Here is a 27,797-nt window from a genome sequence, read left to right as displayed (position 1 = left end):
AGGAGTTTTATTAGAATAAGTTCAAACAGGTTTACAAGATTCAACAAGTGCAGAACAAATTACCTAGGACTAAACTTAGGACCTGATCCAAAGCCCATTGAAGTCAATGGGAGGCTTTGGATGAGGCTTTAAACTACTTCATTCATGGTCCTTTGCTTGTGCATGGATTTAAAATTAAACAGTGATTCACACAGAGTAAAAGATTATTTGACACACTGCATTCCTATTACTGAAGTGTGGGTTTCTTTGTTGGGGGAGGAATTGTGTTTTAACACTCTTATTTTGTATATAAGGAAAAAAGAACACAGTCCCTTTGTTCCAGTGTTCCATAACAACCAAACTGATATTGCAAAATGTCACCCTTTGATCAACAGATAAGGAAAAATGTTAACACATAACACTGGATCTCCAATTTAATTACATACAAATGGACTGATTGTCCTCTCACTTAATCCTGCACAAATCAAGTATAACCCCATTTAAGTCAATGGAGTTACACCAGGATACAACTGGTGTGCGAGGAAAATCAGGCCCATTGTCTCTTGCATAACATATACAATTAATAAAATGAGTAAAATGCCAGCTTGCTTGAGGGAGACTCCATGCCACATTTCAAAGGTGACTTTGCCAATGTTTCCCCAATTACCACTGGTTAAAGCGGGAGAAAGAAGGAGTGGAAGGAGAAGGAAAGAGAAGACTGCAGCTCAGCATTGGGTGTCTGTGACCAAAGTTAGATGATTGCTCTTGAGCAAGCAGATGTGGTTCAAGAGGCATGTGTTGGCTGAAGTAGTTGAGCTTAATGAAAAAGGGAGCAAGAGGAGTTGGGAGAAGCTGATTTTGGCTTAGGAGGGAAGGGTATGAAGTAACCAAGTTTCACTTGAAGGAGGGTGAGAGGAAAAAGAAAGAACCAAATGTGGTTCAACACAGTAGCCTCTGAGGGTGCCACAGAAAGAACTCTGTAGCACAGCAATCGTGACAACTGCATTTGAAAATCCACAGGTTTTCTTCCAACTCTCATTACCCATTTAATCAGAGTCCATTCAGACTTAGCTGTGCCCCAACAGGTCCGTGTGGATATTGTCCCCCCAAAACATTCACACACAGTCTCGCTCTCCCGTCAGTGGCCAAACTATATGTGGATGCCTGGCTCAGAGGAAGGCAACAGAACACCATCAATATGTTGGGAGTGTTATTTGCATTTCAGAAGCAAAATGGGCAGGACATGCCCCTAGTCAGACATTCAAATTGTGCTAATCATGGATTTTTTGGTTTGCTGACAGTTGTAAAAAAAATCATGGGAAAAAATTGTTTTCAATCAACCCAAAATCAAAAATGTCCAGAATTTTTGGCCAATTAAAAAGTTGGGAAAAGAATTCATTTCAGGTTTCAGGACAAACAAAACATTTCATTTCGATTTCAGGCAATTTTAAAACTTAAAAAAATAAAAATAAAGCAAAAGGACATTTCTAAAAACATGAAAAATCTAAACATTTATTTTAGAAAATGTCAAAATGAAAGGTTTTGACTTTTTCAGATTTTTTTTTTTTAGGGGTTGTTTGGTTTGGGTTTTATTTTTTTTTAACTAAAATAATTTGCTGAAACAACATAAATCGATTAAAGTTTTTATCAACCTGTTTTCCCAAAAAAACTTCCAGCTGAAAAATTTCACCCAGCTGTATTCAAACGTATAAAGTGGTGACAGAGTGTCCCGCGGTGATTCCCATAGGCCCTTAGGGACTGTTGGCAATGTGTATTACAGCAGGCCAAGCACTGGCTTGTGAGGGGTATCCACAATCGAGGAAGATAGGGGGACAATATTTTCATCAAGTCACCTGCATGACTGAGTGGATATTTTATGTAGGTCTATGTGACATGGAAGTCTTTGTCCTTTGGACCACCTCAAACTGCCTGGGCACTTCCACGTCTGTAAGCACCCCTGGGTTATTTAGGGAGTCCTCTCCACCAGTTCACCAGTACAACCTCGGGCAGGAACATACAATTAGAAATAAACTTCCCACTTAGACCACTCTCTGGGGAGGGAGAGGGAAAGATCTCCTCCTCTCGATATTCTGTCTCCTGTGCTCCCCTCCCAGCCTTCCTCCCTTGCACTTTCTTCCCTGTCCTTTAACTGTTCCCAGCTGAGAGCTGATTGCAGTCATTGGGTATGTCGACACTGAGAGTAGAAAGAAAAAAAACAAAAACCAATACCCATGGCAGAGAGTCTCAGAGCCAAGGCTAAAAATTGCAGTGTAGGCATGGGGGCTCGGATTGGAGCCTGGGCTCTCAGACCCACACCCTCATGGTTTCAGAGTCAGAACTCCAGCTCGAGCCCCAGTGCCTACACTGCAATTTTATAGCCCCAAATCCTCCACCCCAAGTCATCTGGCCAGAGCCAGCTGCAGCCATGCTGTCGGTCTTTTATCCCAGGGTGAACTTACCTATTAGCTTATCAGTTTCCTGCCTAATCAAGCCATTAAGCATGCATCCTCCCCCCACTTTAAATCCACTCCAGGGGGTAGGGATAGTTAGTACCTTAGTGACCAAAATGCTGGGTCAGCTCTAGGCTGCTAGCACTCTGTCACCATCTATTTTAAATTATTCCCAGGGCTCTAATTCCACACTAATAGTAATAAATGTGACAGACCCAGACCAGTGGGGTACAAGAATCTGGTAGAAGGCAAATATTCTGGCCACAGGATGAATAGATTTCTGTTCCCTGAGTGACCAGAGCAGGGGCTGCACTAGAGCCATCAGGAACCTGCTAGAACCAATTAAGACAGGCAAGCTAATTAAGACACCTGGAGCCAATTAAGAACATACTAGAATCAATTATGGCAGGCAGACTAATCAGGACACCTGGTTTAAAAAGGACCTCCCATCAGTTAGTGGAGGGTGTGCTGCTGGAGAATTGAGGAGTACAAGCGTGATCAGGCTTCAGGAGGAAGATCCTGCGGTGAGGATAAAGAAGGTGCTGGGGGGAGGCCATGGGGAAGTAGCCCAGGGAGGTGTAGCTGTAGCTGTCATGGAGCTGATACAGGAGACTTAGACAGTCGCTATCCGCAGGGCCCTGGGCTGGAACCCGGTGTAGAGGGCGGGCCCAGGTTCCTCCCAACTCCTGATTGGACACAGGAGGCGTTGACCTGGTCTGTGAGCAACACCAGAAGGGAAGGTCTAATTTGGAAAGGGATCTGGCCTGTCCCCGACCCACTAGGTGGGAGAACAGAGACTGTGGAGATTGTTCTCCATTTCCCCCATGCTGGCCAGTGATGAGGTTAGCTGAGTGAACGGCAGATTTGAGCCTCTAGCAGAAGCAGCCAAACTGAGGGCTGCCGTGAACCTCTGAGGGGAGTAAATCTGCCAAAAAGCACAGGACCCATCAGGGCAGAGGAGGAACTTTGTCACATAAATGCTTACCAATGCTTGTACTGCACCTAGCTTGATAGGACCAAATCCAAAAGAAGAAGAAGCGTCTTCTAGAAGTCTTGAGCACTACCAAAGTGCAAACAATACGTAATACAGCCTCTGGTGGAGCGGACTCAGTAAATAAGAGTAGTGCTTACAAACATGAAGTGTCCTGTTTGTCATATGAGGATAGCTACCTCAGAAGGTAGTTATGACACTAAATGTATTAGTGTTTGTGAGGTGCTCAGTTAGTACCATGATGAACACCATAGCCGAAAAATAAAACTAACAAAGATGTATTTAAAACATAGAAAATGCAAGTATCTATACAAGACTGTTCGAAGTGTTGTAGCCATGTTAATCCCAGAATCTTAGAGGAACAAGATGGGTGAGATAATATATTTTATTGGACTAACTTCTGTTGGTGAAAGAGAGCTATTCAGAGCCTTCTTTGGATCTATCACAACATATGCCATACCTCATCCAGTGCACTAAATGCCCCAATAGCAACTATGTGGGTGAAGCCAAATAATCATTACACTCCAATTAATTCACACAGAAAAATGATAAAAGACAAAAACACCACATTGCCCATGGGCAAACACTTTTCACAAAACCATCACTGCTTATCTGACCTTTCAGTCCTTGTCCTCAAAGGAAACCTGCACAACACCTTCAAAAGATGAGCCTGGGAGCTTAAACTCATAACTTTGTTAGACACTAAAAATCATGGTCTGAATAAAGACAGCAGATTTATATCTGGTTACAACAATCTGTAAGCCACTACCCCTCGCACCTCCTTGTTATCCTATGACTGGAGAAGTGTTATCGGGCTACTTCACCTTGGAATGTATTAACTACACGTGCTAAACAATCTGTTCCACTTTGTATTGAGTTGCAGCACTCTGAATACCTTTCCCAGACCTGAAGAAAAGCTCTGTGCAAGCTCGAAAGCTTGTCTCTTTCACCAACAGAACTTGATCCAATAAAAGATATTGCCTCACCACCTTGTGTCTCTCTCTACATGAGACTGAAATTTTCCATCCTAAGAGTCACTATGAAAACTGAGTGAAGAAAAACAAAGTAACCTACATTCATTGAGGAAAAAATATCTTTTAAAGTCAGTGTTAATAATTCGGTGTAAGTAGCACAGGTAAGGGGTAGACGCATATTTTTTTTTCTTTACCTCATCCCTAGAAGTATTAAAAATAATGCTACATGCTACATTTTTATTAAACGTTTACATTTGTTTCTCAAAAAGTAAAAAACAAAAAGCCCCATAAATTAATTTACATTTCAGAACAAAATCATGCTCATAAGTCAGCAGTAAGGTTTCACAAACGCTAGGTGCATGGCACTCCATTGAATGGAACCCAAAGCTAAACCTGTGTCAGATGGAATAATTTATATTTTGATCTGAATCCCTCAAATAACTCACTTTCTTAATTACTGTCTCCTCTGAAAGTGAATCTTGTGAATACACAGTTAGCTTTAGACACTGAACGCGGGATGATGCTGTTGACAAATAGGGACATTATTTCATTACATTAAATCTTACCCTCAAACTAAGAGTTTTCTACCTCATTTGTCAATAAAAACCATTTACAGACTCCTACTGTCTGGCTGCACTATTGATCCAACTCCTGAACAGCAACTAATATGATGATTAATCTGCAAATGACCATAATTTAAAAATATTCCTGATAAATCATGATAGTCCCATTCAGAGTTGCTCATTATTGTCATGTAAACAACCACCCACTTGTATCTGAATCTAAATAGATTTGCTGTAAAGCAGAATCAAGTCATTCAATCAAGGAAGAATTTGAAAGGCACCTAATCATCCCAATAAACAATTATTTGCCATGAAAATTATGATGAATGATATGAGTTAAATGTACACCAGGAAGCTTTAATCTTCACTTCATGACCTTCCCCAGAGGTTTTTTCAAATAGACATGTTTACTACAGTGTAATTGCAAACCTAGAAACTTCACTATGATCTTTATGCTTCACACTATGACTACTTAGAACTTTATAGTGACAGTGCTGAAAGGACTTAGATCCTCATATACTTCAAAAAGCACAGTTCCTTACTACCTGAGTTAATGAAGTATCTCCTTTAGCTATTTGCAGTATAAAGCATTTGACACACCTCTGAGCAGTTCTGATTGTATCCACTCAAGGGCAGTGGTACACAAACACTAACTAGTTAATTAAAGGTTTTAGAGTAGCAGCCGTGTTAGTCTGTATTCACAAAAAGAAAAGGAGTACTTGTGGCACCTTAGAGACTAACAAATTAGTCTCTAAGGTGCCACAAGTACTCCTTTTCTTTTTAGTTAATTACAGGATTTCTTCTGATTAGGATAAATTGTAGTAGAGGGAGTTTATACTTTTCCTGGGAAAATTTCTCAGAGAAAAAGGTTCATATAGCCATAGATTTTAAGACTATAAGGGACCATTAGATTTTCTAGTCTGACCTCCTTTTTCAACACAGGCCACGGAACATCACCCAGTTATGCCTGTAAAGCCCAATAACTTATGTTTGACTAAAACATCTCTTCCAGAAGGGCATCCAGCCTTGATCTGAAGACATCGAGAAGTGAAGAATCCACCACTCTCCTGGGGAGTTTGTTCCAATGGTTAATCACTCTTATTGTTAAAAATTGTGCCTCATTAACAATTTGAATTTGTCTGGCTTAATTTAATTTCCAGGCGTTGGTTTGTGTTATGCCTTTCTCCAAAGGTTAAAGAGCCCTTTAATACCTCATACTTTTTCCCTGTAAAGGTACTTAAATGTGGGCACCAGAGCTGGATGGAGTATGTATCATTCTCACCAATACTGTATGCAGTAAAAATCACCTCCTTATTTACACTCACTATTCCCCTCTCCACAATTCCAAAAATCATATTAGCCTTTTTGCCACAGCATTGCACTGGGAGCTTATGTTAAGTTGTTTGTCCACTATGACCCCTAAATACTTTTCAGTGTCACTGCTTTCCAGGGTACAGTCTGCATTCTTTGATTCTAGATGTATGATCTTGCACTTGACTGTTAAGTTAAATATATGCAATTTGCAAGTACCTTAGACTCTGGATGATAGCACAAGTCTCCACAGATGTTTTCATGTATCTTACATTCCAGTGATAGGCATGGTCTATTGCTTTGGTTCATCGGTAGCTGCTGGGCTGCAGTACACCGCCGCCAGGCTTTACGTAAGAGATCATATCCAAGAATAATGCCATTCGGTTGTCCTGGTGATGCCCAGTCAATTTGAAGAGATCTACAATAAATAGAATAATGTCTGGTACAACAATTAATTTAATAATCCTATTTTTAGTTGAGCTTCTGCTGACATTCACATTAAGTTAGAAGTCTCCAGCAGTTTCTTTTTATATTGGTCATATGGAGTGGAATTATTAAAAGTGTCAAAAATCCCCTTCTAAACTGTCAAATTAACAAAATCTTTAATAGCCAAAAAAGTAGCAAACTAGCAAAATTTGATAATATTTGGGAAAATGAACTCCTTATAAGGACTGGACAAAGCACCTAAAAACTTAGAGCTATAAAAGACCAATTAGATTATCCAGTCTAGGTATCTGCTAACATAAGATTTTTCCTTTCAGAACATCTCCTAGCATTTTGCCCAGTTTAATATAGAATAAGTCATACCCTGGCAGGGGAATGGATTAGAAGACCTAATAGAGTAGATACTTCCTATCTCCAGCTTCTATGACTCTAGGATGTATTGTAGCATTGGGCAGTAGCACCATAGCCAAAGTTGAGCTAGACATTCCATTGTAAACCAATCTTTTCATTTGTTAATAACTTTCATAAAATAATTCCTTTTGGTCTGAAACATCTTCTAATTGTCCCTCCTCATTGGAAAATTAACAAAAACAATGTTTTGATCCCTTTGAGTTAGATAAGAATGAAAAAATATGTATTTTTTTTCTGCATTAGCAAAATTGTTCGGTTTTATCTTTTTGGTGGTCACATAACTCAACATGACAAATTTTAAAAACTTCAGATTTAGAATGTGTCTCAGTAAGCAATATTCCTCATTCTAAGTTTGAACTTTTTTCATTCAGAAATAAAGCTAGAAGTGGGGGGGGGGAAAAGCGTGTATGGTGTGAAGGATTCAAGGCTCCTGGATCTCCCGTGGGAAAGGTGTGATTCTGCACTATATTCAACATAGCGCCTATAAGGCACAATCCAGTCCTTGGTTTCAATATTTAGCATCAGATTATCCAGTTTAGAAGAGAGTGAGTGCATTGAAGGAAAAAATTCAGTCTAGTCTGTGGAACACTGGTCACCATTAAAAAGTCATGAGTATTGTCTCCAGGATCAGACCCAGCATTACTAAAAACAGCATTCTGTTTTTCCAAAGGAAAGATCTCAAAATTGCCACTAAAAGGAATAAAATTGCCACCCTCTTCCCTAAAAATGTTCTTACTAAAACATTTTTCACCTGGATATTTAGAATAAAAATGTTATTAATTTAAAGTTTTGTATTTTAGCACAATCATGATCACCACTTTACATGTATTTAGGCTGTTTTGTGTTATTCTCACTGTACACCAGGTGACATTATCACTTAGGTAATAGATTGCAGTGCAGTGCAGGACTGCTACATACCAGTTCTCCTAGCTGTATATAAAATTGTCAAGTACTTACTATTCCCACAATACATTTTTTTTTAAAAATCTCCATAGCCCAATTACACAGCCACTGTCAGAATGCCAGTGACATCATAAATTAGCATTAATTTAAACCAAGACAGTTACACTCAAACAGCAGCAGCTGCGATAAACTTTGACATCTTAACAGAATAAAAATAACAGCGCACTATTATTTCACTTCCTTGAGGTATAAACAGAGGAACACACATAGCAATATGCATCTGCAGAGAGAGAATTAATGTCACCTATGAAGGAATAACTTCATAGGTGACTTGTAGAGTCACTATTATTATTCTGAGGTCTTCATCTGACTCACTGAATTAATTCCACATTCTGTAGATGGCTATTTTGTATTCACTGCATATTCAACTATCAAAAAAAAAACCCCAACCTCCCTACACTTAAGTAACATTCCAGGGTCTGATTTAAACCCACAAAAGCAGGAAAATATACAGAGAAAGCTGAAGAGGGGAGAAGAAAAGAAAGAAAGGCTAGTACTTCAACCTTTATTCACACCATTGTGACTCTCTTCCAGTCTTTGCACACTGCAGTACCATGGCAAAGCCAATATTTCTAGCCATACTGCTGAATGATTTTGTGTTCGAGAGCTTCACTCAGACCATCAGGGTAAATTTTCAAAGTATTGTGCAGGGTTTTACAGGTTTGCAAGTCACATTTCTCACTAAAGTAAAGCGGAATCTCGTCTAAAACCTCGTACAACGGTTTGAGCATTTTACCCCTTATGTAGGGCTCAATGTATGCTACTGTTTAAAAAGCAAGCACTTTATTATTATACTATTTACACAGATACAACTAGAGCTAAGTGAATACTGTGATGGTGCCCCCCATAAGGCTTTATGGAAATAGGCTTATGAATGTATATATGGCATAACTGGAATGTGTTTTATGCTACATATGGCATGTAACATATCTCTGTAAAGGTTACGATCTACTGAATGTATTCATCCTATTTGTATGCATTATTGTATTCGAAGTTATGAATATTGGCTGTATACCTGTTGGATTTTAAATAACCTTAGTAAGGCATTTGGTCAGCTTCTCCAACCAAGAAGCACTTAAGGGACAATGAATCTTGGAAGGCTCCAATCCACATGAGACGTCTACATGAGGACATTCAAGGTAGCAGGTGAGCAATGGCTGCTGCCTGTAAAAACAGAGCAGGGGTGGGCAAACTACGGCCCGTGGGCCGGATCCGGCCCCTCAGGACTTTGGATCCGTCCCGCGGGATTGCCCCCTCTGATGCCACAGTCCCCGCGCTGCTCTCAGAGGTGGCCAGCACCACGTCCCTGCGGCCCGCGGGGTGGGGGGCAAGAGAGCTGCATGTGTTGCCCTTGCCTCCAGGCACCGCCCCCCGCAGCTCCCACTGGCCGGGAATGGGGAACCGTGACCAATGGGAGCTTCGGAGGAGGTACCTGGAGGGGTGGCAAGGGCAGCGTGCAGAGCCCTGTGCCTCCCCCTCCCCCAGAGGCCGCGCAGGGACATGGTTCTGGCCGCTTTCTGGAGCGGCGCAGCATGGGGCCAGGGCAGGCATGCAGGGAGCCTCCCATGGCCCCGGTGTGCACTGCTGGCACCCCAGAGCCGCTTTAGGTAAGTGGCGCCGGCCCGGTGCCATAACCCCTCCTGCACCCTACTCCCCAACTCCCTGCCCTAAGCCCCCTGCCTGCAGCTCGCACCCCTCCTGCACCCCAATCCCCTACCCTCAGCCTCCTGCTGCACCGAAACCACCTTCCCTGAGCCCCCTCATACAACCCACACGCCTCCTCTGCCCCAATCCCTTGCCCTGAGCCCGTTCCCGCACCCCCTCCCACACCCCGCACTCCCTCCCACACCCCAACTGCCTGCCCCAGCCCTGCATACAATTTCCCCACCTAGATGTGGCCCTCAGCCCAAAAAGTTTGCCCACTCCTGCAATAGAGAATAAAACAAAAATTTGAAATATCTGAATTTTGATCAGCTCTAGTTATTAGGAGTTTGATTATTATAATATCAACAACCACAAGGATCCCAAAATCATAAGTTTGTCTTAAACATTATAAGATTTAAAAACAAGTAATTTGGGGGTTGTGACGTTAGTCTTTAGGGTTCATATTTTCAAGCTTTTCTCCTCAAGGATGAGGGCTAGACATTTTACTTTTAAAAAAAAATGAATTCTGAGATTCTCACATAATCCACTGACTTTGGGAGGGGGGCCTTACGAAAAATACCAAAAATTATGAGATTCACAATAAAATGGTAAAAGATGTGAACACTGTTGTTATTCTTACTAGTAGTGATCATTGGGGCAAATAAATTCCTAATTAGGGATCACATATATTGAATTATTGTCTCTCTAGATCACCACTTCTTCATAGCAGATGGAGTCTTTTGTATTGGACAACAGTACTTAGATATTTAGGGATGCAGTACGACACAATAACCAAGACACAGACTTGCTGGGACTGGGAATCAGATAAATAGATATTTTCTCCTTAAGAGCTACCGGTTATAAGTGCTATACAGCTAAATATTTATTATTAGAGAATTTTTAGTTTGAAGATCACAGATCCTCAGGACAATTCTTACTGATTTGTCATGGTCTGGGTTGATCCACATGAGCACCTGCAAATTCTGCTTCCCCCAAAAGCACCTAAGGGGCTTTTCATTTCTTTCAGACAGCTCTGAGGAGTTCTCTGTAGTGTAGCCCCTAGCCCTCAGACTCCTTATCACAGCCACCAACCTCTTAGTTCAGAACAGGATGGAATCCTCAATAGGGTTCATCTGCACTGTCCCTTACTTGTCTGGAGTGGTCAGAGTTATTATTAAGCAACACAGCCATTACTTTGCCAGAGGGCTGAGTTTATCATCTTTGAAACACCAACAAATAAATAAATAAATAAAATCTGTTTTTTAAGAAGTGAAAACTAATTTTCAAAACAGAGGAAGTGATTAGTCCACTACCCAAACCAGTAGTCAGCTGGAAAGTGCATGAGAAAAGAGCACCATGCTTCTAGTACTGAAATGAAATGCTCTCACATAGGGATTAATCCTGAGCTTCTTACTCAGGCAAATTGCACCCTTGATTGCAATGGGAATTATGACTGAATAAGAATGAGAAAAAACTGAACAAGGAGTTCATGAATGGGTTCCATACTGTTTTGTTTTTCAAGACTGGCATTAAAAAAATAAATAAATGTTGGACTGTAACATTTTGTACCAAGTTTCAGCCTGAAGCTGAGTTACTAAGTGTTGGGAGTGGAGGGGGAAGAAGGTATTCATAATGGTAACGGTGGTATAACCTTCATCAGAACAGCCTGGATGGAGCTGTTATCAGAAAGACTTCTAAAAAGTTGGTGGGTGAAATTATAATTTATGTCATACAGCACATGGAGGCAAATTTGAAAACAATTATTTGTGAATGCTTCAAAGACATTATCCTACAGCTTTCTCATCAATAATACAGCCCCCAAAACTGATTCAGAAATGGAGAAACTGCCAGGGTTCCAACTAAAGACAATAAACTGCATGAGCTGTGCTATATCTCATCCTTCTCATGACCCTATACTCTAGAAATGCCTTTTTTTTGGGTCTGTGGGCAGATACATATTAAAATGTCCCTTTGTTTATACGAACTGGAATTTCCCCCCTAAGCTTATTCCTTTACAGAGGATAAATAAGCAAAATTCATATTCAGTCCAGCACCTGCTGAAGCTGTCAGCTGCTGTGTTTGTCATATTTCAATCAAAGCTGAAGCCAGCCAGCCATTTTTATACTGCACAGTCCCTACATACTCGAGGACCAGAATTAATGAATTAGCTATTGATTAAATTCCACTCTAGCAAATCCACCGTGGCAAATAAATGAACTACCCGGGGCACATGTAGGCCACGGCCAGACATGTCCGGGCAATCGATCAGTAGTTAGTATTCTTTTGGGATATAAGAACAGCTGATGATAATATGACATGCAGGGAAAGGCAATGTAGAAACAGCCTGTTTCTGGCTGAACAGATTATAAAATTGGAAGGTATTTCTGATCTTTTTGCACTCATGTGTTATGACATATTTAGTTTGTAAATAATAGCAGAAACACACATAAGTGTTTGCAATACAACAAAGGCATACATAAAGTTAAAGCCAAGGGCAAAAGATGAGATCCTGAATTGAGTTCTTATCATCAAACAAGCTTTCACTGTATCTGTATGTGTGACAGAAAAATAGCAAGTTTAATTTCACCTAATGATTACCTTATTCAGAGACAAATATAGAATTCAAGGAAAATGTAGAAATGATAAACAGCAAACAGAAATTCCTTTTAAACATTGGGAGAGTAAATCCATTCTTCTGACCATTTCTGAAGGCTTAGATATTAGATTTTAGTTATTTAAAAGATAATTTTGTTGTTTCTGCAAAAGAAACATAGCTAACAGGCCCTCCATGCCCAGAAGTGTAATAAAATCACATCAACAATAACATACACGCAGGAGGCTGTTTTATGGTTGGTGTAATTTTGATAAATGTTTTGGCACTGTATGTCCGTTAGTTATAGCCTCTCCTTTGGATAATGTTAGCTCCCACCATGGTTCTTTTAACGAAAAGAATTACTATGTATGTCACTACTTGGCTGCCTCTGGAGTCTGCCAGCCTAGCACTATTATTACTGTTGAGAAGTTTGCCCATGAGTGGGGAAGAGACGGAGAGGAGACACAGATAGCAAACAGGGCTTTCAGGAGGCACAGACACACACCCCTTTTAAGATGGTTTATTAATTCTTATTGTCATGATGTGCGACTGTTTCTCTCACAGTTACCTCAGCTTCTATTATCAGTGTCAAATGGTTCTTTTCCACATTCATTCCCCTCCCCTTACCGAACAGTGTAAGTTTGATGATTTTCATTCTCCCACATCCCTTCATTTAGCTGCCTTACATTTATATTGCCTCTTATTTAGTAATATCACAAATTGATGACCAATAACCAGGTACATGCAGCCAGCTAAAGATGAGATGTGTTTTTTTTTCAGTCACTCAGCTGGCCTTAACTCTAATAGCAAAAATGACCACCACTCGCAAAGAGATTAGGAAGATCTTATAACTATATTTTAATTTTTCTAATGCTCCTTATTCTGAAATGAAGGAAATAGCCTCAAATTATATTTTTCGCTGTGGCAACAAGTAGTTATGACTTAAGAAAAACAAACAGAGTACAGTACCTTGGACTAAGGACGTGTATTATGGGTGCTGACAGCTCCTTCAGCTCATCTTCCACGGTTGTAATTTGGGTTTTATTGCTTTTCACACAAGCATACGTTGTGCAGACTTCAACCTTGGTGCAAAAGAATGATACTTGTAAAAATCCAGTTGCAGAAGTTAACTAATACTGTTACTTGTTTACCCTTCCTGTCCCCCTTAAAGTAGTTTTTCCTCCCGATCACTGAATTCTACATAACCAGGAAAAAATAATTGTAAGATAAGTGCTCAGATATTGTGCTCTTTTATTGTCCAGGGTAAGACTATATTTATATATCTGGTGCTAAATTCTGCTCTCAGTTACACAGGAGTCAATACAGTTACTGCAGGTTTGTATTGATGTTCGTAACAGGAAACTCTGGCACATAATGTTGAGAAGCAGTTGGACTAGGAGATCAAAAACTTCTAAATTCTCATTTTGACTCTGATTTTTTGTCTGGCCTAAAACAAGTCACTTCACCTTCCAGTGTCTATCAGGTTCTTCTCTGTAAAACGTAGGCAATTTTACCTCAAGGATGTTTATTTTATGTTTGTACTGTACTTTGAAGATGAAAAATCCTATATAAATAATATATTTTGCTATTAAAAATCTCACAAGAAAATAACCACCTACTCCTTCAATTCCTGAGACTAATCTAAATAGATAGAAGAAAGATGACAAGTGAAGAATGGTAATGTCACCCCTGCATTAGCAACAGAGAGGTCATGCAATACATAGAAGCAGAAACAAACAAGAGCTCATACATGAACATAAGCAGTAAGACAGACACACATCCAGATAATGTTATTTCCAAGGTGCATGGTGGGGAGGGCGAAATATACATTAAAAAAAAGATCCCAGCTGAATAGTCTGATTTTACCTAATAGATTGTTCTGAACGTTGGCCCAGTACAAAGACTGGGAAAGCTGAAGTGCTACAGAGGAAAACAATTAATATTGCAAGCAACAGAAGGTGTCTATGGTATATTAATACTGAGAGTCCATAAGTGTGGCAGTACTCTGAATTTGCTTTACTATTGACAAATGTGTTTTCAGGAAGCATTGGAAAAGTCATATGTGTATTCATGGATGGAGGTTTGCTGTTACAGAGGGGCTGGAACATAGAAATCTGTTATGGAGCGCCTGTCTGTGACGTTTATTTATGGCATGTAGTAATTGAATGCAAATTTTAGAACAGAGTATACATGACTACTATCAAGACCTTTCCATACATAACACAACTTAAGTCTGGAATAGTTACAATTAGGAGCCAGCAAACCGCACTTTCTAAAGTGTCTCAATACAATTCACTAAATAGATAAATATTTAAGTTTTTCCTTGAGCTTATATTCTAGGAAATGCCTACAATGTTTTGACTTTTGATAGATACCTGAAGAGAGGGAGTCAGAGACAGACAGAAAGAAAAAGATGTCACTCTCAACAGCATAAGAAAGTACCATTATGATTTCATGGCTCAGTGCTGCTTCCTCCACAGAAAGATGAGGGGGAAAAAAGATGATAAAAGGATGACAAATGCAATATCATTATTTCTCTGTGCTGATATATTATGCATGCCTGATGTTTCTAAAACAATTGCAATTTTCTTTTAATGAGTAGGAGTAGAGTCTTTTACTTCTTGTAATATATATATTGGGGCTTTGCTAATGTCATAGCAAATGGAATTTAGGAGAAATCAAATGGAGTTCTGAGGGTGAAAAGAGGAAATATGAAAACTGGTTATGCACCCAAAATTATGCTGAAAATAAATGTGTATGTGTAAAAATATATGTCTACAAATACATATATGAACCAATGTATACTCTCTCGCTAATATTATATAATAGTAATAAATAATATATATATATTATTTGTGTATGAGTATTTTTTATATAAAGATACAAACATTCATGGCATGTATTCATCTCTCTATTACTGACTCATAGAAATGGACAGAGAGAGAGAAAGAAAGAGAGAGAGAGAGAGGTCACTTCCAGCCCTATATCCATACAGACGTGTGTGTCCCTATATTCACAATTTTGCCCTGAACTACAAAATATTTTATGTAAAATTAATACAAGCTGCACAGCCTGCAAAACAGAATTGTTCTGACCTGTATATTGTATATAGTGAATGGAGCCAAGTCTCCTAAAAGAAAGGACCCAGGTTCGTTCATTCCAGTCTTGTACTGCTTATTATTTACATAGATAGAATACTCTGTGACAACACCATTTGGGTTTGAAGGCGATGTCCAGATGACACGTACAGCTGTACTGTTGATGATGACAACCTCTGGAGGGAACATGCCCTCAGGCTCTAGAAATAAAGGAAGAAACTGAATAAACTCCAGCTGTCTCTGTAAAAGCACTTGTTTAACCAAATGCAGATTAGTATTTAGGTTTAGCAAAGGGTTCACTGCTTATCTGCTTTCCTCTGATGAAGTTATCACAGTCTGTAGTTCTCTGTAAATTGGCTTATTATACTCTCAGTTAGAAACCATGAGAGTTGGTGGTAAAATGCTTTATACCACCAGCATACTGTTAATCTTCAATGGTATGTGACCAGTGGGATATGATGATAAATTATTCACCCATCTGTACTGCCAACACACAGTTATTATTTTTATGCCCCCCATCCCCTCTCAAAAAACATGCAATTTTGCTTTTTAAGCAAAAACTAACACAAAAATACACTGCGTCTGGTGGAATGTGACAAATTCTTTGATGTTCTGAGCCTTGTAAGTCAAGCAATATGAAGCAATATGCAATATTGTCATTATGTAAATGGTTTTGAATGTTGATTACCATAGGCAATGATGAAGTCTAACGCTTAAAAAAAAAACTTCCTTAGCGTTAAATTACACAATTATTAAACCATGTCAGAAATAACTATGCAAAGACCTATTTTTATCCTAAGAGCCCATCTTAACCAGTTGAAAAACTGCCCTTGCGATCAATTCTATTTTATAAACAAAAGGTGCTGACCTTTGGCATCACCAAGGAAATGGAATCCTCACTTAAAGTGCTTTGCTAATGACCTGGAACACTTGCTTCTGAGATAATGATATTATAATGTTTATAATGAGACTTTATAAAGCCAAAAAGATTAGAAAGACCATTCCAAACACATTTCAGATTCACAAGTGTTTTTTTCTCTCCCCCGCCAGCCAACTGGCTTGGAAATGACTCATAGGGAAATTTTCTCAGAGGCTGAACTTGCACCTTAACATTTCTGGTGACTCAGGAAAGGTCCTGCGTTTGACTGCCATGTCAAAAGCACGCCGCTTCACAGAGCAAATCTTTTTAAAAACCATTAATTGTTTTTAAATTTCACTATTTATTGACATGAACTCAATTCCAAATGTAGTGTACATAGATCGTAGTACACAAAGGAAGATGAGAACAAACTGGGTTAATATCCGCTATTAGAGCTTTGTGCTTCTGTCTCTGTGGGACATTTTATTGATCTGCCACTTGATGACAACTAGCACTTAAGCATTTTAGTGTTTTAGCCCTTTTTCCTTTTATACCGGAAATTTTTATAATGAAAGGATGACTGATCTCAACCCTAACAAAAATCAATCAATTTCATTCTCAGATTTTAAGCCAAGCTGCTTTCAGGATGAACCAACCTCCATCTGAAGTAGTCATGTGCACCACTTCACTGTTGATGCTGTGAACACCATTGAAAACTTGAACAAAAACCTGATACTCTGTGTTGGGATGCAAGTCGCCAATGACAGCATAGTTTACATTGGCCTGGATGCTCAGAGAATTGTTATATGTAGGGGAGTTCCAGAAGAGGATGTAATATTCAACATCTCCTTGCAAATCTTGTAGTGCTGGGAAAGAAAGAAACAGCAATAAACGAATAAAAATATTTTGGGAGATTAAAGAGGACATATTCAGTAGATTTCTGTTATTAAATTGAAAATATAATTTCTTATCAATAGAATTTGTTCTGCTGACTAAACAATGTTCCTTGATATCTATCCTTATTAAAAACACTACAGTACTCTTCAGAAATTGCCCCCATATAAATAGAAATAACATACTTCCATACTTTCCCCAAACCTTCATCGCTTGATTTTGCATCTTTACCGGACTAGTATATTTCTCTGTGAGTAGCCCCATCAAAATTAACAGGACTCCCTGTGGAGTAAGGTACTAATAGGCGAAATTTGCTACTCAAGTGGTACATAGGCTTTATGCCTAGCCTTACAGAGGGAGTGAGTGAGGGGAGCAGAATTAGGCTCTCCTGCGGTACTAATTTAAGATACAGGGCTTAAGTCTTATTTACCCAAATCCCCTTCACATCGCTCTGGCAGTGCTCAGTGTGAATGTAATTTCTGGGTGTGAATGTAATTTATGTCCATTTTAAGGCTCCTTTACATTGCTAGAGAGGTGGAAAGGGGCTTTAGTATGAATGAGAATCTGGCCTTTAGTATTTAGACCATTAATGTAGCAGCAGTCAACCTGTGGAACTCTTTGCCTGAGGATGTTGTGAAGGCCAAGACTATAACAGGGTTCAAAAAAGAACTAGATAAGTTCAGGCAGACAGGTCCATCAATGGCTATTAGCCAGGATGGGCAGGGATGGTATCCCTAGCCTCTGTTTGCCAGAAGCTGGGAATGAGCAACAGGGAACGGATCATTTGATGATTATCTGTTCTGTTCATTCCCTCTGGGGCACCTGGCAATTGGCCACTATCGGAAGACAGGATACTGGGCTAGATGGACCTTTCGTCTGACCCAATATGGCTGTTCTTATGTTGGGTACATATGTGCAATAAAGCTGTCTTCCTACAGATGCATAGGTCATATTTCTCTCTGAATTGCGTCTTGCCCCCAATACTAACATGTTTCTCTGATGTTAGGGAGACAGGTCTATCCTTCCAAACTGAGTACAATATTACTAGCTGCAAGATAGAAAAACATTCATTGTACAGGGTCAGCTATGAAACTGGGGATTCCATGTACCTCCAGTGAACTTCCTGAGACCTTCTCTCAGTGACTTGGGGGGAGCAATTCTCTTATCAATGGTAAACAATGCAACTTCAGATCAGATCAGCCACCACACTCTATTTCCACAGCTGACAAAGTTTGACAGAAACATTTTGACCAGCCCTGATATATATTGCTTTAAATGGAACATGCCACTTTATGATACACTGCACTGTAATGAAGGTTGGTGGCAAAATATCAATAGCTCTTCCAGGTGAACACAACCTAGCCTGCTGAGATAGAAAATGATGACTTCATCAAAAGTTGAAGGCAAAGATGTTTTCAGATTACATACTGCCTCTGTGGCAGAAATTCATAATTAAGGGCCTGATCCTGCTTCCATTTTCATTGATTTCAGTGATGCAGGATCAGGCCCTAAGTCCCTAAAAACCAGTCATTCTCAAAAAACCAATCCCTCTAATAGAAGGATTTCAGGGCAAGTTATCTTCATGTCTTCCTAGGTACTGACAAACCAAGAGAATGATTTAAAAACGAATATTACAAAAATAAGGAACATTATAGGGAGACAGAATAGTTAATCTGCATAGTGTAACATATTTAGCAATGAAATAAGATGATAGTGAAACAAGGCTTTCTATTAACGACCCTCACTTGATGTTTAACCTTTGCATTCACAAACAGATATCTGGGAATTTTTTTAAGTATGAATGAAAATAAAACCAGATTGCATTACCTACATGTAGAAGGTCAGAGGTTCAGATTACTAAGGTAATGAAACTTCAGTGAGCTGCTTCAGATCTATTAGGTTTGTCAGGTTTTATAAGCATGCTTACTTCAGGCATGCAATTATAAAACAAAGAGCTTATATTCACTGAGCATCGCCAGTCAGTCCTTACAAAATCATTTGCATGTAAGTCATGAAGTTTACCACTACTGTAATGGTAGGTCTTCATGTTAAGAGGCAGAACATAAGTGAATAAGTAGACAGACAGATTTTCACTCATCCTGAAGGAATGTGTAAATCTTCATACAAAGGGATGAAAATATGCACAAAGATAACAGAACATTGTGTACTCTTTCTTCATAGATTTAAAAGAACCTCCACAAGTTTAAATTCTCTCTTTTTCCCCACCCCTCATTAAAATAATGTACAGTGAAAAGATATGTGACCAAGAAAAAAAAAACAGCAAAAGTTTCATGTTCTTTCCACTTTCTTTAGGGCCCTTTCAGAGACAGGGAGTGCAATAGTTAATCAAGATAAGGATTTTGTTTCCTGAAAGTGCAATGCAGATCATGGTAACTGATGACAGGTTAATATTTAATTAATGTAATAAATACTAAGTACACTTACTTGGTTTTGACCATTCCACTTCTATAGCCGTATGGTTAAGAGTTCGCACAGTGAGGCTACTCCCCTCCTCTGGAAATCCTGCTAACGTAGTAGCAATCACTCCCTCACTTGATGTATATCCTACCTCATTGTGTACTATGAGTTTATACTCATAGGTTGTGTACCTAAGACATTTTAAAAATAATAATTGCAAAAGAAGAAAATATGTATTTTATCACAGACATACAAAACATTTAGCATTGTCCTTCCAGCTGTGTCAAACAAAGCTTGCTCCTTCTCAAAAGCTACCTTGTTGCATTATTTCAGCATATACAAAATCTATAATAGAATAGTTGTGTGTTTGGTAGAAATACTTGGCTAACACTAACATGCTAACAAATACAGAATATTATATTTCATTCCCTTATATTTATTATTTCTGTGGTGGTGTGACATTATTACTCAATTCAGGACGTAATTATATCAATGGCAAATTGCCAAAGTTTGGATCCAAATTTAATCCAATGAGGCTTTTTCCCCCCTCTTTTCGGAAATTCGATTTCAAATTCCAGAATCTCACTTGTGACAGCTATTATTCATTCACCTGCTGTCCTTCTGCAATACCCCAAAATGTAACAAAGAAATCAGTGGGAGTTAGGCACCTAAATACCTTTGAAGATCTGGGCCAGGGGCTAGTGACTAAGATTGCAAACCCAGTTTATAATTTCCTCCAGAACTGTACTCTGACATATTCAGCATATGCATGAGGTATTGTCAGAAGCCAAATGTATATTTAATAGAGGAAATAACTATCACACCATAGTTTCTTCTGCTGTTCAAAGGTATGTCAATATATATACACATGTAGAATTTTGTAAACTGTTATTTGTATTATAAAAACAAGAAAACAATTAAAATCTGTATAAGATAGGAGACTCTAATACGTGATTTTAGTAACATCACTACGTTTACACTTGCTGAGGGATGTAGGGTACTAGTAACTACATGCTGCATGGAAAGTCAGGTTGAGTTCACACTCACTGCGGTGCATAGTGCATAGCTCCCCACTGTCTCGCCCTGCTGCCGAAGTGTTTCAATGCAGTGGGACATTACACTGCTAAAAATCACCGTGCAGATGGCAGAGGCACTGCTTGGGTGCATCGAGAGCTGTGTAGGGCATATACCCTAGAGTTTAGGCACTACTCCTCTAAGAAGTGCCTCACCCTATATACAGCTCTTCATACCCATTCTAGCTGGGCATGTGGTGTCTGTACTCTACACACCACTGCATGTGTAGACCTACCCAGAGAGAGAGCCAAGATGGATTTTACAACAGCTTGGCTGGATGTCTCTGTCTTAATCTTTGCTTCTCTAGGCTAATCTAATGATTTAAGATTCTGTATTCCAGGTGATTAATAAATTATCTTGTTTGGAAAAAAACTGCCTTGTGTTGCTGCAAATACTTACTACAGGCAGTGCACACTGGAAGGGTACAACACAAACCGCCCACAGGGCTCTGGCTTGGCTGGATTTCCTGCAAGGAGTCATGGAGAGAAACAAGTATCTCTGCCACCTAAAGACAGTTTCAGAGTTGTAGAGGCTGTGGGCCTGCCCCAGCAGAACTGTGTAGACCGTCGGGGGCTGGCACACTAAAAGGGTCACCCCCAAGGGACTGGTTACACAGGTTGGGGGATAGACCAGATCGCACGGATCCGTGACATAAGTGTAGACTACTGAGGTAGTCACCACAAAGCTGTAATTAAGTTAGAGCTAGGAATACTTTAAATATCTCTTGCCGAGTTTGGAAATATTGAGACAATAATCAATGTTGGCAATTTAAAAAACTGATTGAAAAATAATGCTCTGACACCAAGCTTTAATCCATCCGAATTAGAACTTCTCAACCATTCACTCAGCTTGTGCGTGATGTGCCAACACCATGATTTACAGTAAATGTAAATGGTTTGACTGTATGAACAGATCAAAGCTCAAAATTCACTTCATACAGTCAATTTTACTTGAATGTTTACAGCAAGATACTATGTGTAAGATTCAAGAGCTACAAAATAAAAATAAACCCATGCATGTCAGAATGGTTAATGCCGAGATGACAGAAAATGTTTCATTACACAATTAATATGTTCACAACATAAAGACACAAGGAACACTTTGAACTATTGAACATGCACTATACAAAATGCCAGCATTTGTTTTTTTATAGTTTTTGTAATCTCACCTGCTAAGACCCTTATCTTCATAAAACCACTGAGTTCCTGAGTAAATATTGTGCCACAGATTTAAATCTTCAGGGGGATTTGATGCAAGTGGTTGCCGGATTTTACGTCTCAGGAGCTCATATCTAACACAAAAGACAAGCAGAACACTGGGATTATCTCAACTAATGTTATTACACAAAAATCGGGGAGAGGGGGATTGTTTGTTGTTTTTTTAAAAGCCACACATTATTTTGTTTTTACAGCTGTAAAGTTTCGCAGATAAACTTTTTAGTATTTACAGGTTTAAAACATTCAATTACTTAATATACTTTGAAAATGGATAATGAAATATTTCATACGGCTTTCATTTGAAAGAAAGAATCAGAATTTTTAATGGTATGACCATTTTATTGAGTCAAATGCCTTTTCTGCATCTAGCCAGGGCTTGTTGCAGAGTTTGCAGTTTGTGAGACAACATTTAAGATTCATTTTAGGTTATCCAAGCCTGGTCTTTTCTGACTGAATGAGGTACAGTATATCACACATTTCAAAAGCACCCATCACTATAGTATCTGGAAGTTTAACCTGAGTAATTAATTAACAAAACTTAATTAAACTGTAATTTCACCAAAATGTTATGATGACTTCACACTCCAAGAGCAACTTTTACACCAAGGGTTATCAATGTTTGGGAATCCAAAGACAAAATATAACAGTTTTATTAGATAAAGTCCTGGCATATTCTGTCCAACATAATTCAAAGACAAGTCATAAGAAACATCAAAATCTTTTTGAACATTGGATGGTGATGAAGTGTAAATCACACTCTCTGGCAGCTGCTGCAGACTTCTTTCTCCATCATGCCGTACTGAGCAGCTGCTTTAGTGGCGTTTCTGGTTGAGAGCAGCATGGCACACCATGAAGGAAATGAAGTTTGCAGCTGCAGCTTATGTTGAATTACTTCAGTCATCAATGGTAAAATGGTCATGTTGTTGACTTCAGAGAAATGTACATTGCTTTTCAAAGGTTTCAAATATCTTGATGCAATAAGGTTCATTCAGCAGTAGTGCACTCTAATTAAGCATTAAGAAAGACAGGAAGGAAGCTGTGGAGGATGCTGCGGTGTAATAATATGTGCCTGTAAAAGTGTGCTAGGTGTAAAGTAAAATATCGAATGCCTCAATGCATGGATAAGTTTGTGATGCCCCATGCCACGTGAACGAAGGATGTCAATTTCATTTATTTTATAAATGGCAAAGCACGGAATCAAGTCAATATCCAATCCGGCACGTACTCCTGTCTGGCTCCCAGGACAAGATCACACAAAATGGGGTTCTTCCACATCTTCCAAGGAACAGACCTGCCTGCCTTCCTCTGATCAACCCACTTCTGTCTTCCTCCTGCCCTGAATCTCCCAGAAATCTTGCTGCTTCTTTTCTTCCCACTCATCCATAATCTATTTATCATATACACCACCATGAACCAAACACAAAATAAAGTAATCTTCAATTTTGAAGAACATTTCACCTCACCAAATTATAAATAGCCCCATCTTCCCCTGTGTAGGAATAACCTGCACAGGGTACTGGGGGCTCCCTGAATTTACACTCAGAATTTTCTCCTAATTCTTCCCCAAGTGGTGTTCTGTTCCCACAACCACCACCAAAAACTGGCAGCTGTTTCAGCCCACAAAACTCCCCTGAGATCTGCATGGATCCCAGGAGGCATGGGCAGTTCAGGGCTATATATGTTAGAGCTGGATTTGCATTGTATCCTGCCCTCTTGCTGTTTCATTCTAGCCTCTTGGATGACACTGCTCTGACAGCTACAATGCGTTCCCCTCTTTACTGTGATGTTTCAGCTGGATTTCCACAGTGCAGAGCAGAACCTGTACAAATTAATGCTGACTCAGACAGCAATAAGTGAAAATGGTTTGTCCTGCTGGTTTAGTGCAGGAGAATATTAGGAAATATAGGAAATAGGAAATAGGAAATATAGGAATAGGAAAATTCTGCTGGCCCTGAAGCCACACTATGGAGCCTGAACCTCAGGGAGGGGCTTCCACAGGGTCTGAAAAAATGGGAGATCATGCCACGAAGCTGGCAATTCTCATGCTGTGCTCTCTGGGCTGGATCTAGGTAAGCTGATCTCTGGTCTCATTTGTGAATTAAATGCTGAAGTGATATTTACCCCATGGATCACCAGAGGCATGGAATTCCATTTCCCGGGTGTGCACATTTCCAGAAGTCCTGCAAAGCTATAAACCCCATGTCACCCACCCTTAAGTTACATATTGCTATTCCTTACCTCAAGTGTGGTCCATTGGGCCTAGAGGGCAGTTGCCAGGAAACAGCAATAAATGATTCACTTATTGGAGTCACAGACAAGGGGCTAATGCCCTGAGGAATTGTTGGATGGGTAGTCACATGTGTAGGTAAACTCTCTGTGCAGCCTCCCAGGAAACCGTTGCCTCCAGAACAAGCTAGTATAGTGACTGAGTAGTTTGTGAAAGGGATCAGGTTGGTCACCACGTGGTTTTGCATTGATGAAATGTTGCTGGTGATGGTAATTCGAGGGTCAGGCATTCGGATCTCATAGCTAAGCATTTCTCCATTCAATATGAGAGGTGGTTTCCAAGAGACCTGAGAAAATAAAGGCATTCTTAGAATCCGAACTACTGGCAATTGCAACATAGAAATAACATAAGTAAAATGGGCACAACTGTGACAATAAGGTGTTCTTTCTATGTTCTTTAGAGAGAAAAGATAGTCCAGCCACTGGACAACAAATCTGGGACTCAAAGAGACTTGGGTTCAGTTCCCAGTTTGGCCGCAGACTTCACATGCGACTATGGGCCAGCCACTTGGGGTAGATTTTCAAAGGCATGAATAGCAGATAGGCACATACTGTCCATTACATTTCAAATGGACAGTAGATGTTTATATGCCATTTTTGCTTTTAAAAACCTACTCTTTAATCTCTCTGTAGCTTAAATCAGCTCCCATCTGTCAAATGGGGATAAGACTTCCCTACCTCATAGGATTGCTGTGGATAAATACACGGAAGACTGCAAGATGCTCAGATACCACCATAATGCGGTCTTATATATATATACACACACACATACACTCTTGTATTGTAATGTACTGGGTGGTATACATGTGTACCATATTCTGCTATTATATGTTGTTATCAGTAAAAGCTCATAGTTTTACCTATCAGGGCAGGCTAAGAAAACATCCACCCATACCATTAACGTGTTTTTATTTTTCAGTAATAAGTTACAATAATATGTATTGTAACTATATGTATCTGTTGCTTTGCGTATTGCATCTATTGCTTTATGTATAAATCGGTCTTTACAAGACAACAAATTTAAATGAAACAAAATCAAAACCCTATTTTTCTTGCAGTCTTACTCAACTTTCAGTGTGAATAATTTTTATGTTCACCTGATTAATTAGTACCTTGATATAGGCTTGTCCATATCCACTCTGCAGGTCTGATCCAATTCCCGTTGAACTAGCTGACTCCAATGGGAGCTGGATCGTGCTGTGAGTTCACAGACGTGTGTCAACCAGATAGGGATAACACATACAATGGGCCCGAGGTCCAGATTAAATCCTCTTTGTGCCACTGCAACAGTACAAAGTGGACTTAAAGCTGCCCTCAAGAGGAAACTGTAGATTCCCCTGTTAGGATTCTCCCAGTGGGGTGAAGTTGGCCTGGCTGGCTCAGCATTATCATCTCCTTCTATGCGGGGACCCTCAAGGTGTAAATTACATTAGCTCCAACTGTTCTAGCTTGTGCCAGAAGCCAATTCAACCCAATGAAGCCCCAGAATAGGGAGAGGCAGAAAAGTGGCTTAGTGCCTCCTTTGCCTTTTCTTCACCCATACTAGGCAAAGCTAAGTCCTGAGCCTTAGAAAATATGAATGGAAAACAGACAAGCTGTGTGTGTTACAAAATAAAGAAACAAAATAATGCTGATTTATAATACAATAACATGAAGATATTTTAGTTGAGGTGCTGATCAATTAAGCAACCTGCTCCCTAATTTTCTCCAGTCTCAAAACTGAGTCCCTCTAAAATGGTGACTCCACATACTAACACATGCCCCGAGTAAAAAGGAGCTGGATTCATAGCGTGTTTTTGAAAGGATCTGGAATACCACCAGGGAGTAACTAATGTTAGATCTTAAGAACAGGAGGAGCGCTTGAGCCTTGATACTTGCAAGGATCTTGGCAGCAGAATTTCGAAGAAAACTGAAGATCTTTGATAACAAAATCTGGAATATTATTAAACACAGAATTATAAACAGGGCAGTCTTGATTTATGAGAACACAAACAAGCTTACCCATGTCAACAAAGGAAAGGTTTTACTCTGGCTAGGTTTCAAGTGTGCTATTCAGATTTCTGGTATCAGAGTAGCAGCAGATTTCTGTCATTCCCTACATATGATTAAGGAAATGAAGACAACATCACAAGGAAAACAATGCTAGCAGGTAGCAGAAGGTAGAAGAAGATTTTGCATCTTTCCTAATTCATCTATTAGAAAGATATATTACAATCACTCTCCTTTATGCAAAAGAGCAAAATCTCTTTTTGGAGGAGCTGATGTACTTTCTCCCTTTGTTTAAAAAGTATAGGAGCATGGGTAATATAAAGCTTGAAGGTTTCATTTTAAAATTTAGGTAGAAAACAGACAGGCTAGTGTATTTTGTGTTGTAAGTTTCCACATCCAGGAAGGAACATTTCTTCCCACTACATTGTGCATGAACAAAACAGAACAGCTGACCCGATGCATTGTGCATGTGTGAGAAGGGGAGGAGGGGGCCACTTTCCACGGGAGACTCATATTTGTCACTGAAGGAGGCAGCATACCAGACTCAATGGCCCATTGGTCTGACCCACTATGGAAAATCATGTTTCCACAGCCATAATTATATTTTGTAACTAATATAGGGCCCAGTCCTGAAGTTTGGATTTCACTTTGAGTTCTGCCTAAATAAGGACTGAGTAAGGCCGCACAGTTAAACCTTAACTGTCTTCAGTGAGCTCTCAAAGGACTGACTAGTCTGGGTTGTTTAATGGAAGAGAACTTCTAACAGAAGTACTGTATGTGATATGTTTGGGGACACTTTGAGGATTACCCTCAAAATTGCCTCAAAATGTTCAACTTGTACTGATTTTGCTTTATTTCCTGAGATGATTTATGAGTCAATGACCAAGTCGTGGGCAGTCTGGCCTATAAGTTAAAGCTGAATCCAGATGAGGTGGGTCCTGGAGCAAAGTCAAAGGTTGTATCTGGGAGACAGGGACCAAAGCTAAGCTGAAGGGTTACCCGGAGTCGCAGTCAAAAGGCCTAGTAGAGGATCGGAGTTGGGAGTCAGAAACCAAAGCCTAAGCTGAAGGGTTCACTGGAGCTGCAGTCAGAAGGTGGAGCTGAGGGTCTGAGCTGGGGAGTCAGAGGTCAGGAAGGAGCTGGGGGCTGGAGCAGGAACAGGCTGGGGTGGGAGCTATGGACAGGACCAAGAGCAGCTGCAGGCACTGAGCAGCCACTGGACTGTTGCTGCTATTGACCCTGAGTATCAGCCTGCTAACTCCTTCAGCCAATCAGATGGTGCAATCAATCTGACAGCTTCTATCAGGACCAGTTGCGCTCAGTGGGTTACCAGGAGACTGGTTCTGGTGCAGGCGAGGCTCCTGCTAGTGTGTCACTGCTAAACTTTGGATACTTAAGTTCTTTAGCAGCACACAATAAAATTCTTTAAATAAAACATGTACAGTGCTATGTAACACCATCTAGGGAGATGGGAGGTTATCAGCACATGCAGTACCACTGCTGTTCCTCCAACACTTCAGCACCTGGATCTCACACTGACAGTGTTCTATATATTGAAACTTGAAAGGACTTTCAAATATTATTCTGTATTGTGTGTTGTGCACTGACGCTGTGATGGGGGCTGTACAATACTGTCCCT

General features: G+C 39.8%; 1 protein-coding gene across 1 annotated transcript in view; it reads right to left on the bottom strand.

The window, feature by feature from the left end:
• The window catches only part of USH2A (usherin), a 562,110-nt gene that overhangs the window by 142,707 nt on the left and 391,606 nt on the right, over positions 1 to 27,797 (bottom strand). The window contains exons 42-48 of the mRNA XM_074949260.1: positions 24,122 to 24,456; positions 21,835 to 21,957; positions 19,620 to 19,783; positions 16,937 to 17,146; positions 15,419 to 15,621; positions 13,293 to 13,405; positions 6,488 to 6,686 (exon numbers count right to left, since the gene is read on the bottom strand). Coding sequence (XP_074805361.1) covers positions 6,488 to 6,686; positions 13,293 to 13,405; positions 15,419 to 15,621; positions 16,937 to 17,146; positions 19,620 to 19,783; positions 21,835 to 21,957; positions 24,122 to 24,456 — 1,347 coding nt within the window. The remainder of the gene's footprint in view (positions 1 to 6,487; positions 6,687 to 13,292; positions 13,406 to 15,418; positions 15,622 to 16,936; positions 17,147 to 19,619; positions 19,784 to 21,834; positions 21,958 to 24,121; positions 24,457 to 27,797) is intronic.

Source organism: Natator depressus, chromosome 3 (genome assembly GCF_965152275.1).
Source record: "Natator depressus isolate rNatDep1 chromosome 3, rNatDep2.hap1, whole genome shotgun sequence".
NCBI lineage: Eukaryota > Metazoa > Chordata > Testudines > Cheloniidae > Natator > Natator depressus.
This window is presented reverse-complemented; position numbering and strand designations above follow the sequence as displayed.